Source organism: Vombatus ursinus, unplaced genomic scaffold (genome assembly GCF_900497805.2).
Source record: "Vombatus ursinus unplaced genomic scaffold, bare-nosed wombat genome assembly UNPS02015398.1, whole genome shotgun sequence".
NCBI lineage: Eukaryota > Metazoa > Chordata > Mammalia > Diprotodontia > Vombatidae > Vombatus > Vombatus ursinus.
The window spans coordinates 2,687,354-2,703,119 of NW_020955176.1; the positions used below are offsets into that span (position 1 = coordinate 2,687,354).

The following is a 15,766-nucleotide window of genomic DNA, read 5'->3' on the forward strand; positions in this document are numbered from 1 at the left end:
GGCCTCCATGAGGTGTAGGTAAGGAGGGGGTACATTCCAAGAATAAAGGATAGCTGCTGCAAAGTCATGGAGATGGGAGTGTCATGTGTGAAGAAGGGAGAGTAGGCCATTTGGGGGCAATGTCTAATGAGGCTGGAAAGATAGATTGGGGTCAACTTATTAGGGCTTTAAAAGTTAAACAGAGAAGTTCATAGTTTATCCAAGAAACAACTGGATTTGGTTGACTGGGAAAAGAGGAGTCACATGGTCAGATCTAAGCTTAAGAAAAATTGCTTTGATTTTGTGTGATATCTTACACTTAAAATCCTTGCTATTAAAGGAGGCTGAGGCTGGTAGATTCCTTGAGTTCAGGAGTTCTGAACTGCAGTAGGGCTGCAGCCTTATCACATACCTGTGGTAAGTCTGGCATCAACATTGTAAGTCTCTGGGAGACAAGACAGGTGGCCTAATGTGGGGGTGGGAGTAAACCTGCTCAGGTAAAAAATAATGAAAGGAAGTTTAAATTTCTGTGCTTATCAGCATTGGATTTGGCCCATGAGTGACCACTGTACTTTCAGCCTAGGCGATATAGGAAGAGAAGAAAAGGATGGGAAGGGAATGAAAGAGGAAAGGAAAGAAGGAAGGAGGAAATTACTTTAGCAGCAATGTGTAAGATGGACAGGAATGACCTGAAGTAGGAAAACCAATTAGGATGCTGTTGCAATAGAGGTGATGGCTAGAGATGATGAGGGCCTGAACTAGTGTGAATGGAAAGAAGGGGTCAGATACAAGAGATGAGAAGATAGAAATGGCAACATTTGGCAACTGATTAGGTATGTGAGGTGAGAGAGAGTGAGGAAGCCAGAATAAAGCCCAGGTTACAAACCTAGGAGACTGGAATGATAGTGCCTTTGCTAGAAATAGGGAAGTTTTTAAGAGGGGAGGGTGGAGCTAATGAGTTCAATTTTGGACATGTTGAATTTAAGAGGCCCCTGGGACATCCAATATGAAATATCCAATAGCCAATTGGTAAAGATGGATTAAAACTCAGGGGAGAGACCAGAGCTAGACAAATAGATGTGGGAGTCATCTACTTAGAGATGATCATTAAATCTCCAGTATCTAATGATAGAGTGTATAAGGAAAAGAAAAAAGGGCTTACGTGATGAGCTGGCAAGAGCCTAAAAAGGAATGGTGACACAGGTAGGAAGAGAACCAGGAGAGAGTGGCATCACTAAAACCCAGAGAGGAAAGACTGTCCAGAAGGAGAATGTGTAAAGTGCAGCAGATGAGTCAAGAAGGATGTAGACTAAGAAAAGACCACCAGACTGGGCAGTTGAGAAATCACTGATGATAACTTAGGAGTTTCAGTTGAGTGATGAGGTGGGAAGACAGATTTATAAAGAGTTGAAATGTGAATGAGAGAAAAGGAAGTAGAGACAATGAGTATATGCAGCTTTTTCTAGAAGAAAGGGAGAGGAGAGGAAGGGAAAAGAGATATTGGATAATATGTGATAGCGTAATCGTTTAGCAAATATTTTTTTTTTTAAGGACTAGAAAGACTTGGGCATGTTTGAAAGCAGGAGGAAGAAAACAGTAGATAAACTGAGAGTTTGAAATCCAGCTAAGTGGCATAGTTGATAGACTGCTGGACTTGGAGTCTGGAAGACCTGAGTTTGAATCCTGCTTTTAGTCTGTGCTTACTAGCTATGTGAAGTTCGGCAAGCCACTTAACCTTTACACCTCTTTCAGAACTTTTGGACTTTCAGAAGGCCTAAGGAGGAAAGAGAAGGTTTGGAATAGCTACTATGAGGAGTGAGATAAAGAATCAATTATGGGAGAATAAAAGGTCTACCATGCTGCAATGAGGGCCCAGGTGAGGTTGGGTAACATGAATTGTTATGTTATTATGAACAAATAGTTCTCCAAAGAAAAATTGCAAACTGTTAACTACCATATGAAAGAATACTTCAAATCACCAATAAGAGAAATACAAATCAAAACAACCCTGAGGCTTTACCTCATTTCTACCAAATTGGCAAAGACTGACAAAAAGTCAAAATAGTCTGTGTTGTAAAGATTGTAAGAAGACTGGCACATTAATGTATTACTGGTGGAGCTATGAATTGGTACAACCATCCTGGAAAACAATCTGGAATTATGCAAATAAAATAACTAAGATGCCTACAACCTTCCACCCAGAGATTCCACTAAGTATCTATCACAAGGAGGTCATTAACAAAGAACTGAAACAATGTAGATGCCCACTGATTGAGGAATGGCTAAACACATTGTTGTACATGAATTCAATGGAATATTCCTATGCTGTAATAAACAACAAACATGATGAATAGACAATTGTGGAAGGTTTACATAAACTGTTGGAAAAGAGAAGTAAGCAGAATAAGGAAAGCAATATACAAAGTGACTATAACAATGTAAATGAAAAGAGCAACTACACAATAATTGAAACTTAATGTTGCAGAATTACAAAGAACAAGCTTGGTTCCAAAGAAGAAATATGAAAACATTTCTTTTTCTTTCCCACTCCTTTGCAGAGGTGGAGGATGTGGGGGCCCATGAATGTGGAATACTGCATGTAACAGCAGATCTTTTAATATGTTGATCAGGTTTGCTGAATTATTTTTCTCTTCTTCCTCTTTTAAAAAAATTCTTTGTTTTAAGGGATGACTAGGAAGAAGGGGTGAGGGAATGCATGATGTAAAGAAGATATCAATAAAAATCTGTTTTTAAAAATGATTGTATGAATCAGGTTTCTGTCTTCTGGCACAGAGATTTTTAGAGAGTTGACTGAAATACTCCAGGGTTTAGAAAATGAATTGGAAACTGAACTTTCTGGTCATATTTTATCAGAAGGTCATAGTTTTAGACCTGAAAGGAATCTTAGAAGTCATCTAGGCTAGAGGTGTCAAAGCAGCAAAACTCTCCAGGATGGTAAACCAGATTAAAATGTAGTTGGGAAATGTTTAACAAAACAAATTAAAAATACATTACAACATAGATAATGTTCATGTGGTTTTCTAAGTCAATCAGTGGTTGGCAGAGATCTCTCTCTATTTTAATTAAAACCCAATGATCTAGGCCAACACTTTCATTTTACAGATGGGGAAACAGAGGTCCAAAATGATTCTATGAAAAACCCTTAATCAAAAAGTCATGCATGTAGTTGACACAGGTGGGTATTGAACCCTAGTCCATTCCGTTGTAAGCTCCTTGAGGGCAGGGACTGTCTTTTGCCTCTTTTTTCATTCCCTGAGCTGAGCACAGTGCCTGGCACATAGTAGGGGCTTAATAAATGTTTATTGCTTGTTTGGTTGACTGATTGGTCTTCTGACTCCAAATTGAATACTCTTTCCCCTATACCACATCAACACTTTCTAAACTATTCTTACTTCTGGAATTTATATAAAAGCCACGAAAAATGTTAGAGAACTGAAAATTATATACCTTTCATCAGTCAATCTGTTAACTGGTTGTGGTGGTGATGGTGATTCTCATCAGAACAAAGGCTCTGGACATATAAATTTAAAGAAATTGGAGCAGTCCTACCATAGTGGTGCTAATCAGTGTCAGCCTCAGGTCTTAGACACACCACAGGCATAAGACTTTTATGTGATTTCTGCATTGTTTCTACCCCACCCCTGACATCAATTATATGTGGTGATCTGAAGATAAGCAACACAGCATGACACTGTAACATTACGTGGATCAACAAGTATCTAGTGTTCACCCCAGCCCAGCCACAAGAGAATGGGAGTAACATTCTTATTAAGAGAATGACCCTACTCTTCCAGGTTTCATTTTATGAAACCTACTAGGCACCAAGCCATCCAGCAATTATCGTGTGTATATGTGTGTGTAATGTTAGTATGTATATATGTATATATGTACATATACACACCTATATACATATATGTATATATTAGTGTACAGTATAGATATATATAAGATTTATCTACACTAAATACTAATAAATATATAATATATAATGCCCTCATATGTATGTATGTATGTATGTATTGCTCCCAAAGACCAAAATTTTAATCAATATGCCTTCACAAAATACCTTCCCATCTGCCTGTTTCACAGCAGTAGCTGATGAATAGGTCAATGGACTGAGGTTCTGTCCCACTGAGGCCTTTGTGCTGATACCCAAAGGCAAAACAAATCTTCGGGGGAAAGCTTTTGTCACTGAGTTGTAGACCTGTTAAGAAAAAGGGGAGTTATCGTTAATGAAACGGAATAGCACTTTGCTACCTCATGGAAATATGTTATGGTCTAATGCCTATCCATTCATCAGTTACTAAATGCATGCCTACTATGCGCATAGCACAGTGCTAGACATACCCTCTCTTTTGACTTCCTGGACACTCACCTGCGAAAAGGTGGCCTACAGCCTGACAAGAACTCTTCTCCTTCCTCCACCCACGTTTTAAATACTAGAAAGTTCTAATTGTATTCAAGTTGCCAATAATTTAAAATTGAATCACCATGTTTTAAACAACTAGACTGGATAAAAAACAGGCAAGTAAATAATGGATACATTCTTTAACTTTAGGGGTTGTTGTGACACCAAGTACTGGAGCTAGTATTGTTTACTATTTGCTCTGGAACTGCATGGGGATGACTCGTGGAACAACTGAACTTTGCCTTAACTGATAATTATCTCGCCCTTCTAGGGCATGTAATGTCAAAAAGGGAGAGACAAGGCATTTCACCACCGTTGTATATCCAAGGTGCTTGGTGTTTGATCCCTAGAGACTTTCAAAGTTTCTCTCTGTAAAGAAATCGAACTTCATCTCCTCAACTGTCTTAATTCCAGGACCCTTTTGCACTCTTAAAAATTAACTCTCCAAAAAATATTTATGTGAAGTATATCTATCAGTATTTACCATATTGGAAATTAAAACATGTAAGTATTGTTTTGAAAATAATAGGCACACACACACACACTCCAGGGCTCCTGAATCACACTTTGAGAACCACTATCTTAGGACACTGACTTTAGCCACTTTAGACAGAGGATCTTGCTGGGCCATTAGTGGTCCTGTTAATCTTTTTAGAATTTGTACTTTGTTATCGTTGTTATGTTTTCATTGTATCTTATTTCATTTTATTTCTTTGCATTTTAAAGTTATTTTTTAAGTTTTATACAGGCAACTTGAAGTAACAAAGTAAATCAAAGGATTTAGAACTGGAAGGGTCCTTTAGAGATCATCCAGTTCACTCTTACTGTGCTGATGAGTAAATTGTTGCCTAAAGAGGTTACCCAAAATCCAACATATGGTAAGTAGTAGAGTCGGGATTCAGATCTGGGTTCTCTGATTCCAGATGCAGTGATTTTGTTCATGAATGGTTCATTTAGCAGCCAGGAACAAATCTCCTTCTCCACTCTCACTCCTAAATGCTGCCCACCCCACCTCCCATCCCAGACTACTAGGCTGCCCTGTGAAGGAAGTATCCATTCCCACACCTAACATCACAAAGCTCTTGGGAACTCTGAAAAATTACAGGCTACACTTTCCCCATCCCAACCCATGCCCAAAGAAAACAATAAGCCCAGCTTCATGAATATCTCAGGAGAGCTACTAGAGCAGAGATTAGAACAGAGATGTTTACTTATATCCCCAATCAGTCTCTATAGTGAAACATTCACAAACTGAAACCATGTTCTCCAACCTACCTAACTTTCTGACAACAACCAGGACTCCTAATCAACCCATAGCATGGACTAAGAAGGATCTGGGTGGGAAATGATATCCAGGCAAAGTCCCCCAAGGCAATCTCTCTACATGTTTAATTTTAGAAAATAATTCAGGTGGTTCTGAATCTTTCTTTAAGGGTTTTTGGAGGTGGGCAGAATAGAGGATCCTTAACTAAGGCATTAGAATGCTTATTAGAATAAATAAAAGTAAATTGATCTACCTCTCAATATGACAAAAGAATTCTCTTATTCTTTTCAACTCCTAAAGTAGGAATTCTTCTAAATAAAGAGTTTCAGGATGTAGGTAACAATACCCCTGTTGGGTGCCTCCATTTCTGTCCAATTTCTCAATTTTTAATTCCTGTCCAGTTCTCAAACTGTCCAGCCCCAGGCAGCAGAACTAGAAGCAATAAGTGGAAGCTGGCAAGAGGTAGATTTAGGCTCCATTTAAGGGAAAAAAAACTTTCTAACATTTAGAACTCTTCAATATGTAATGGGCTGCCCCAGGAGGTAAAAAATTCCCTTTCAAGACAGATCTTCAAGCAACTGCTGGATGACAACTTGTCAGGCAGATTACCAAGGAGATCCTTGTTCAAGTATGGAAAGTACGTGATGGCCTCTGAAGTCCCTTCCTACTTAGAGGGTCCATAATTCAGATCTTCAGCCTCATTCTTTCTTGAGTACTATAACTGATCAAAATCCTGATCCCAAGTGGAATCTAGTTTATGGCAGTTTTAATCAACCTGTCCCTCTCTCCCTATAATTTTCTTCCAAATTTATTCTCAGTTGATTTTTCAGCCTCTTGGGGTAACTCCTCACCCTTCCCTGATCCCACTCTCCTCAGGCACAGGCTATCGTAATGTTGTACATCTGATTAACTCCTTACCAACTCTTCATCCTCACTTGGACTAGACTTGAACATGCTACCAGTAGAGAGAACAGGGTTGTTATGGTGCCCAAACGCTAAACTGTTTCCACTTCCCAGATGAATGAAGTCTTTCTACCCCCAGGGGGTGTCAATACTTCAGTCTTGTGGAAGCACATAGATCCCATCCCCAAAAGAGAGTGAGAAATCTTTTTTTTTTACCCTGACGTTGATTTTTAACACTTTTCAATAACTAAAATCTTAACCTAGAATATGGCAAGATGGAGAAGGCAAAAGCAAAGATCCTGATTTTCTAACTGTCCTCTCATGCTTTAATAGCATCTAATCAAGAGACTTGGATATTAATAATCTAGAATTATTTTTACAGAAATTCTCTTATAAACAATTTTTTTTTTCTTAAATTTGGTAAAGCAAGGGCAGACTAGCCATACTGAATTCAGTTCTCGTTAATGGCTTAGCTTGTAAACTACCTCATATAAATAGCAAGAATGGATTCCTTCCAACCCCAATCCAGCTTCCTGACAAGACCACCCTAAAAGGCCTGAGCCTCTACAGCCCTCCTGATCATGTGTAGATGGAGGCTTCAGGTTTCTGGAACACAGCAGAGAGCATTTTTTTTCCAAATAAAGCAGACAATGATTTTAGCAAAGTTGAACACCAACAATGGAATTAGTTCTGCCAAAGCTTTATCCACAGAAAGTCAGGATTGGGAAGACTGTTTCCCTATGGGGTATTTCTCATGCCTGAACCAAAGAGGAAAATGCCTCATCAAATCCAGTTATCCTCATAATCTCATAATACTGTGTACTAATCCATAGAGTAATTCTAGGGGAAATTTCACTTACAGCTGTAACCAAGGAGACAATATTATTGATAATTTAATTGCTTGAGATGGTTATGTCTGTTGGGTTCCCCAACTACTGGCACAAATTCTCCCTTAGGGCAAGGTAATGGTTAAGAGAGCGTGTTCTCAGGGACATAATGTCCACTGACTCTAGGTAAATCATTCTTTCTCTCTCTCTCTCTCTCTCTCTCTCTCTCTCTCTCTCTCTTTCCTCTCTCTCTCTCTCTTTTTCTCCTTTTCTCTTTCTTCCTCTATTTATATATATGTATATGTACACACATATATACATACATCCATACACACACAAATCTCTGGGCACAATGCATATACACAATACTATAGGGATACAAGTACAGCTACCTTGGCTGCTATTCCCAAAGGGAGGGCACTCAGCCTAGCATACAGACACACACACACACACACACACACACACACACACACCATACCCACAGCCTCTCAGTCACCAAAACCATGTTGACTTGCCACACCCACAAGATTTATCAGACATACATGAGCACTGTTTATTCTAACTACTTCCCTTAAATGCTCTGGCTGCAGTAGCTCTGGGTAAATGTGAGAGTGCACTCATCCAGTCTCATCCCAGGGGTTCTCATTCAGTAGCACAGAAGTCTCTTGGGGGTAGACTCTAGCCTGTGCATCATGTGGTCCTCCCTATACCCTCCTCCCATCTCTACCTCACTGCATTTCTTCTGTCCCTCCCCTATGCTGACAGCCTCTATAAGGGCCCATCTAACCCTGAAATTCTATAATTCTCTAATCTTGGTTTAAAGGGATCATTTTCCCCTGAAGCTTTTTCTGACCCTGAATTTCATTGTCTCTGAGCCGGACAAATAGAGATAATCAAAGGATTTAGAACTGGAAGGGATCATAGATTCAGAGTGAGAAGGATTTTTAGAAATAATCTAGTCTGATCCCTTTGTTTTTACAGATAAACAAATTGAAACCAAAAGAAGCTAAGTGATTTATCCAAGGTCATATAGGTACTAAGTAGCAGAGCCTGGGCTTGAATCTACATCCTCTGACCCCAAATTCAGTACTCTTTCAACTACACCACACTAACTACAATGAGTTCTGCATGTCCATAACATTTTCCCCACCTAAACTAGTGGTGCTTTCCCTGTGGCAATCAGGTTCAACAACAGCCCTACACATGACAGACAGCAATACTGTCTATGAAGCAAATGATTTAATCTTGATATAAATAAAATGAGGCAGCTAGGTGGTACACAGGATAGAGCACACATTTTGAAATCAGGAAAGCCTGAGTTCAAGTCTGACTCCAGAAACATAATGGATGTGGGACCCTGGGCAAGTCATTTAACATCTCTCAGCTACAGTTTCCTTATCTGTAAAACAATGATAATAATAGCTGTGTTGTTAGCTTCCTGGGTTATTATGAGGATAAAATGAGATAATATCTGAAAATCATTTTGTAAACTTCAAAGAGCTATATAATTGCCAGCTATTATTATTAATCCTAGTCTAGTAATGTTTCTTTAAAATTTACATCATAATACTACTGATAAAATCAGGATAGGGTGGAACAATTTAAAGATAAATGAACTGCTAATCCAAAATGTCATATAACAAGGTTCTGACCCAGTCCACACCTTATTACAATCTATATTTAAATAACTGGGACAGTCATTTGATAAATTGGATACATGTCCTTTAGCCACAGCAAATGGGAAAACAAGCATCTGCCTCTATGCTGATTACATAGCTTTATTATCTCTAATTAGGAGCAGACTTTTAAGAAGCAGCTGAGCCTGTTGGCTAATTGTTGTTAGAAGGAGTATCTTCACATCAACTATAACAAAATGAAAATCATTCTATTTGACAGACATCCTCCAACATTTAAAAGGACAATACTTGATAATCCCATCTGACAAGTCAGTTCATTCAACTACATGAGAAGGCATTGACAGCTAACTCAACCTGGCAGACCAGTCAGGATACAGTTCTACTAAGATAGCCTATTCGGGTCCGTAGAAGGTCTTTCTATAGTTCAGACAACTCACACCTGTCCTTCAAAATGTACTTCATGTTACATGGTGCAGAACTATAGGCGTTCAACCAAGAATTTGTCTGAGTACTGGGACAGAGTTCCCCTTTTAAGGAAAATATAGGCCTTACCTTCCGAGATCCCCTCCATAGAGAAGTGGGTTAGCACACTGTCCGGTTAAGAATACAAGGCTCCACAAATTTTGCCATGGAATGTCACCTTTGCATTCTCTGTGCTTCTTTCTAAAGCAGTAGGTTCTTAACCTGGGATCTGCAGATCCTCAAGGGATCCACGGGTAGATTTCAGGAGGCCCATGAAACGGGGAAAATATTACATCTTTATTTTCACTAAATTCTCACTGAAATTTAGCATTTCTTTCAACTCTGAATGTAGGCAACAAACATTCTGAGAAGGGGTCCATAGGCAACATCAGACTGCCAAAAGGGTCCATGGACCAATAACAACAACAAAAAAGTTAAGAATCCCTGTTTTAAAGCATATGTATCACTCACAACATTAACATGTCAAAACTTATCAGAAAAATCCACCTTGGATTTATTGTGTAATCAGGCTTCCAATCAAGCCTGGAGCAGTTTTGAGAGAAAATACCATCATAGTAAGCAGTGGGAGGTATGACTCCTGATTGGCTGGGACAATTTAGAGCACTTACTTCTGTGCCTGCCATAAGGGACTTACTTTGGTTGGTTTCAGACATTTCAAAAACACACAAGGTCAGGAGACCTCCTGGATGGTAGTTAAGAAACATAATTTGAATGATAGACTGGAATCCCACCTTCTCCTTGCAACCCTGCAACCTTGCCCCAAACTGCAGACATGTATGGGAGCTGGTCCCATCATGTTCCTTAACATCTGGGACTTGCAATTCTAGACACTGCTGAGAAAGAACTTCCCCTGGGTGAGATAATATTTTCTCTCCTGGTTTAAGCTGAACTCTTATTTTAATCCCAGGTGAAGGACTCACTTACTCTTGAATATTCTCTGGTATATTCAAAACTGTAGAACTCAGATTTCAATTTGCTATTTTGTTTGAATAGATGGACTTAATTGCTATTCATCATTTGTGATTTTGTGTGTATTGTGTAAATAGCATTTGGTGTGGAGCTGGTAAGGTTAGGCTAAGGGCTATACTCCCTCATAAGAGCAGTCAAGGAAGCTGCTTTCCCTCTGAACCTACTGTACCCCTAGAACAGAGACATTTGAGGAGTGGCACATAGATATGTTTCTAGTCTAACATCCCTCTTACAGACTAGAGGAGATACTGCCCAGCTAATAAGCTGGGGATGCAGGTGTGGCCTTTCTCCTGAGTGCAAAGGTTGGCCAACCTCAGATCATATCTGTCCATGCCACACATGAGCTACATCTATAAATTTAGACAACTCACACACATATATCTTACAAGCATAAACCAACAATTTAGGCAGCAAAGTACACTGGAGGGTCAGGGTGTACAGTGAAAAGTCACTGTGCTACAGTAGGGAGGCCTGGACTTGGAGCCAGGAGATCCAGGTGCTAGTTCCAGTTCTCCCTTGAATTTCCTGTGCAACCTTAGGCAAGTCACTTATCTTTGGGTCTCAGTTTATTGCTCTTTACCTGGAGGTCCCTAACAACACTAATTTTCTGCAGTTCTATAACTTTTGAAAGCTCTTTTGAGACTGCTGAATTAAGGAGTACAAATTGCTCTTTAAGTACCAGGAAAAAGGCAAACACTGATGCCTGTAACATCGAGATGACCCTGAGTTGCCAAAGGTTATGTACCACCAGACTATATGGTCTACATACCCTACCAAGCTGGAAAGAATTTAAGAGCGGGGTGGTCAATGTTCTACTTATCTGTCATACAAGGACTAGTCTAGTTAAGTTTAGAGAGGCTCATCTCCAGAAGGTTAATCACTAGATCATGAATTTTGGAAGTCACAGTAAAATCCCTGAACCAAAAATAAACCCTACTTACAAAATCAAGAGGGGATTATGATCTGCATTAGTGGATGAATTACCAACAAGTCCTTGAAGTCACGAAGCATAAACATGTATGTTTTCATTTGTTGTACAATGAGAATTACCCAACCTAATCTGTTTCTTCTTTTATCCTTTGGCTGCCGGGAAATGCATGGCTATATTCAGTGCTCAGCTGTAGTAATCAATTCATCTCATGTGTCTAGTAATATTTAATTCTCTGATCCTTTTAATTAATTTTGCTCTGTTTTTATTTTTAGTCATCCTATTTTGTGTTGTGATTGATTTTATCGATGGACAGACATAAGAAGGATCTGTAATTTCAATCCAGTAGGGGAAGTCCCTCCACTACTGCAGAGCAAAATCTACCTGCAAATTATTAGGTAAGTCCTATGGAGGAGCTTAAAACTTAGACATGTTAAGTGACCTGCCCAGAGTCATAGAGTAACTGTCAGAAGTGGAATGTGAATGCAGGCCTTCCTGACCCCAAGGCCAGCATTCTATCCACCATTCCATATTATTTCTTGATTTTATAAGGTCCCTCAAATTCATTTGGGGGAGCAGTTGGAATATAACTCTTAAATAAACAAAAGTAGTTCTGACTTTAGTGCTACAAAATTACTTCAAATCCTTGTAGGTCTGCAATTCCCAAGAAAGAAATAAGCAGTTTTATACCTTAAGCCTGGTACTGGCAGGTTTAATGCCACTGAAATGTAACATCTTTCCCAAAGCCCATTGGTAAAGGACACTCTCCTTATTGGCAGAGATGAATGCTCCTCCCCTCATGAAAGGCAAAGCATTCCTCTCCAAAAAAGGACAAAGTGATCAAAAATTAACTGATCACATCTCCTAGATGAACAACCTTTAAGGGAGCAGATATGTACTTCTAGCCTGGTAAACCCGCTCTCTGAGGAGAGCGGAGTGGTAGCCTCCAGTCCCAACCTCCTGCCTTCCCTCCTGGTGGGAATGAAAGTCTTCCTTGGAGAAAGGTGGAGGAGGAAGAGTCTAGATGTCTATTCTGTCTCCCTTCAAGCTACACACAAGGCTATTGTCCCCACCACACTTGTTCTCCTTCCTTACATGTGGGGCTTTCTCTTTCCTTACACGTATGACAACAAAAGTTTACCTGGTCCAGTGCTTCTCCTGCTTTCCATAGATTCTGTAACTGGTAAGCATTCAGGATTCTACCATCATCATGGCAACACAGATCCACTACAACACAGTCCTGGTCCTCAAAGGCATTGATTTGATGAAAACTAAGAAAAGGTTTACTGTAAAATACTCCTGGAAGGAGCTGCAAAGAAAGAAAACAAAAAGTGAGGGGCTTTTCTTCTCTGTGACACTAGGCTTCATATAGCTTAAACACAGGAAAATCAAAATTAGGGTTCTGTTGATGTGATTGTGTGGCGGATCTGGCAAACTTAGGGGTAGCATATCCTGACATTGGTCCTGGATCCTTGGACTGTACCATATCTCTGCTGTGTATCACATCCTCACATGGAAGAAATAGGGTTAGAAAACCACCACAAAGAGTTTGAAGTTTCTATTTAGAAAAGTGACATTGTCGGGTCAGTGTAGCCCACAGAAACATAGCCAGGTCCTGCAAGAAATAGCTCAGGACTGTGTGTTCAACATTCTCATCAATGACCCAGATGATCTGATAGAGAACATCTTTAACATATATGTAGAAAATAGCAAATTAGGACAAGTTATAAACCCACGAGAGGCAGGGTCAGACAAACAGGCATCCTTGGTAAGCTGCAGAAATGTCAACAGTGCCGTCAGGAAGACATGAAATAAAAGGAACCAGTAGATTTTGTTCTTCATCATTCCACCACCCCCTAGTTGATAAAACTGGAGAAAGCAAGGAACAAATAATAGGTAATAAAGTATTTATAGGCACAAAGATGTATTAGCATCCATTTATGCCTTTTCGAAGTGTGAAGTTCTACGGACAAAATTAGAATGAGACCTGTCCATTGGACAGGTAGAAGATTACACATTAAAAGACAGTAGAACAGTTATAGGTTGCCTTTTTGATGCTAGAATAAGTACAAGCGGAACCATCCCACAGAAGCTACAACAGCTACTGTAACTTTCTGATTTGTCAGTCTCCTAGAGGTATTTGAGCCCAAATTACCTCTATCCTCATAACCACCACCCTCTCACACAGGTTCTCTGCTCTAGAAATCTCTGGGTCTATATACAATGTAGGTCTATGCTTACAAAAAACAAAACAAAACAAAAAAAAAAAACAGGGGCAGCTAGGTGGTGCAGTGGATAGAGCACCGGCCCTGGATTCAGGAGGACCTGAGTTTAAATCTGGCCTCAGACACGTAACACTTACTAGCTGTGTGACCCTGGGCAAGTCACTTAACCCCATTGCCTAGCCAAAAAAAAAAAAAATGTTAAAAAAAAAAAACAATTCCTATTATTCGAGGGGTTCCAAGAAACCTAACATTTTTAATGGCCCTCTGGGACAGAAACCTAGAATGTGGACCTGATCATCAGCCAGTACTGTGAAACAGGAGGATGAAACTCCAGACTTTGTAAGCATTGTTGTAATCATACCAGGGAGTTAGGAGAGCTTATAATTAAACAGTGGATAACTGAGGAAGTTATGAGACTGCTACACATGCAATACCTACATCAGCAATAATTGCCATGGGGAAGAGGCACTGCTAGGATAATGTTCACAGATGTCCTTTTAATTGATTCAGCTGATTAATATAATCATTTCCTAAAGTGATTCTAATATGCACAACCTACTGTATTAAGTGCAAATACTTAATCCAGGCCATGGAGATAGATAAAATCCATGGTTTCAAAGGAGATAAGATTAGCAATTCCTAGGAGAGAGTAAGAAATGGTCCTAGTGGTCCAATGGATGTCTAATAAGCATTTATCTGGAACTCAATTTTTTTTTTCTTGGTGAGGCAATTGGGGTTAAGTGACTTGCCAGGGGTCACACAGCCAATAAGTTTGTAGTATCTGAGGTCGCATTTGAACTCAGGTCCTTCTGACTCCAAGACCAGAGCTCTATCTACTGCACCATCTAGCTGCCCCTCTAATAAGCATTTATTAAGGACCTACTATGTGCCAGGCACTGTGCTAAGTGCTTTGCAAATATTATGTCATTTGATCCTCATAACCTCCCTACCAGGTAAATGCCATTATTCCCATTTTACATTTGATGAAACTGAGGCAGCTGGCGGTTAAGTGACTTGTCTAGAGTCACATAGCCAGGAAGGGGTTGGGACTGGGTTTGAACTCAGGTCTTCTTGACTCGGTTCAGAACTCTATCGACTGTGCCACTTAGCTTTCTCCAATACCACATAATATCAGTGTGGGAATTCCTTCCCAAAACATTACAACTTATTCATTGTATCCTGTGTGACTCTAGAGAACCCAGGAAGACCTGGGCTCAAATGCTGCCTCAAACATTTATGATCTATGTGACCTTGGGTCATCTAACCTCTTTGGGCTTCAGTTTCCTCATCTTTTAAATGAGGAGGTTGGACTCTATGACCTCTATGGTGCTTTCCAACTGTACACCTATGATCCTATGTCCTCCCATAAATCCACCCCAAGAGTTCCAACCAATGTGATGGGAGCAAACCTTGAGTTTTCTTGATACCAATGGAGGAATCTTCATCAATGGTGAAAAACTAACAATATGGAAACTGGACTTTGTGGAAATGTATCTCTGAGCAACTTTTTTAATGCAACAAATATTTATTAAGCTCCTATAGTGTGAAACCACTGCTGACATATATAGTCAAAATACCTACTTGTCCTGTATGCTTATCCACCACATGAAACCGTGTATTATACTGGGGTTCCCAGCTGATCCCATCCAAAAAGGCCTTCCCCCGAATTTTGGAAGTGATGATTTTCCACAGATTCATCTTTAGGGGCTGCTCAATGAAGATGACATAGTTTTTTGTCATTCCTGAAAGATCCAGAAGAACAATCTTTGCTTATTGGTTTTTCATTCAATGAACCTTTAATAAATACCCACTGCATGCCAGGTACTGTACTAGGCACCAGGAGATTCAAAGGCAAAATAAAACAGTCCCTTGCCTCAGGGAGCTTACATTCTGTTGGAGGACCTTAGAATTTGGCAAAGCAGAGGAAAATAAACTCTGAGTTATGGAGACAGTTTGGGTGATACAAAACCATGTCTGAGCAGATCATTGGCCTCAACAAAGATTACTTAGCAGTAATTCTTCACTTGCTCTCTGTCAGCTTTGCTGTGCATAGCATTTCCCATCCCTACAAAATGAAGGGAAATGCCAGGAAATACTGACATGAATCTTCTGCTGGCTCATC

The 15,766-nt window shown here is 39.7% G+C and overlaps 1 protein-coding gene across 1 annotated transcript in view; it reads right to left on the bottom strand.

Annotated features, from left to right (window-relative positions):
* The window catches only part of BCO2 (beta-carotene oxygenase 2), a 37,377-nt gene that overhangs the window by 3,200 nt on the left and 18,411 nt on the right, over window positions 1-15,766 (bottom strand). The window contains exons 7-9 of the mRNA XM_027847332.1: window positions 15,226-15,386; window positions 12,561-12,728; window positions 4,067-4,204 (exon numbers count right to left, since the gene is read on the bottom strand). Coding sequence (XP_027703133.1) covers window positions 4,067-4,204; window positions 12,561-12,728; window positions 15,226-15,386 — 467 coding nt within the window. The remainder of the gene's footprint in view (window positions 1-4,066; window positions 4,205-12,560; window positions 12,729-15,225; window positions 15,387-15,766) is intronic.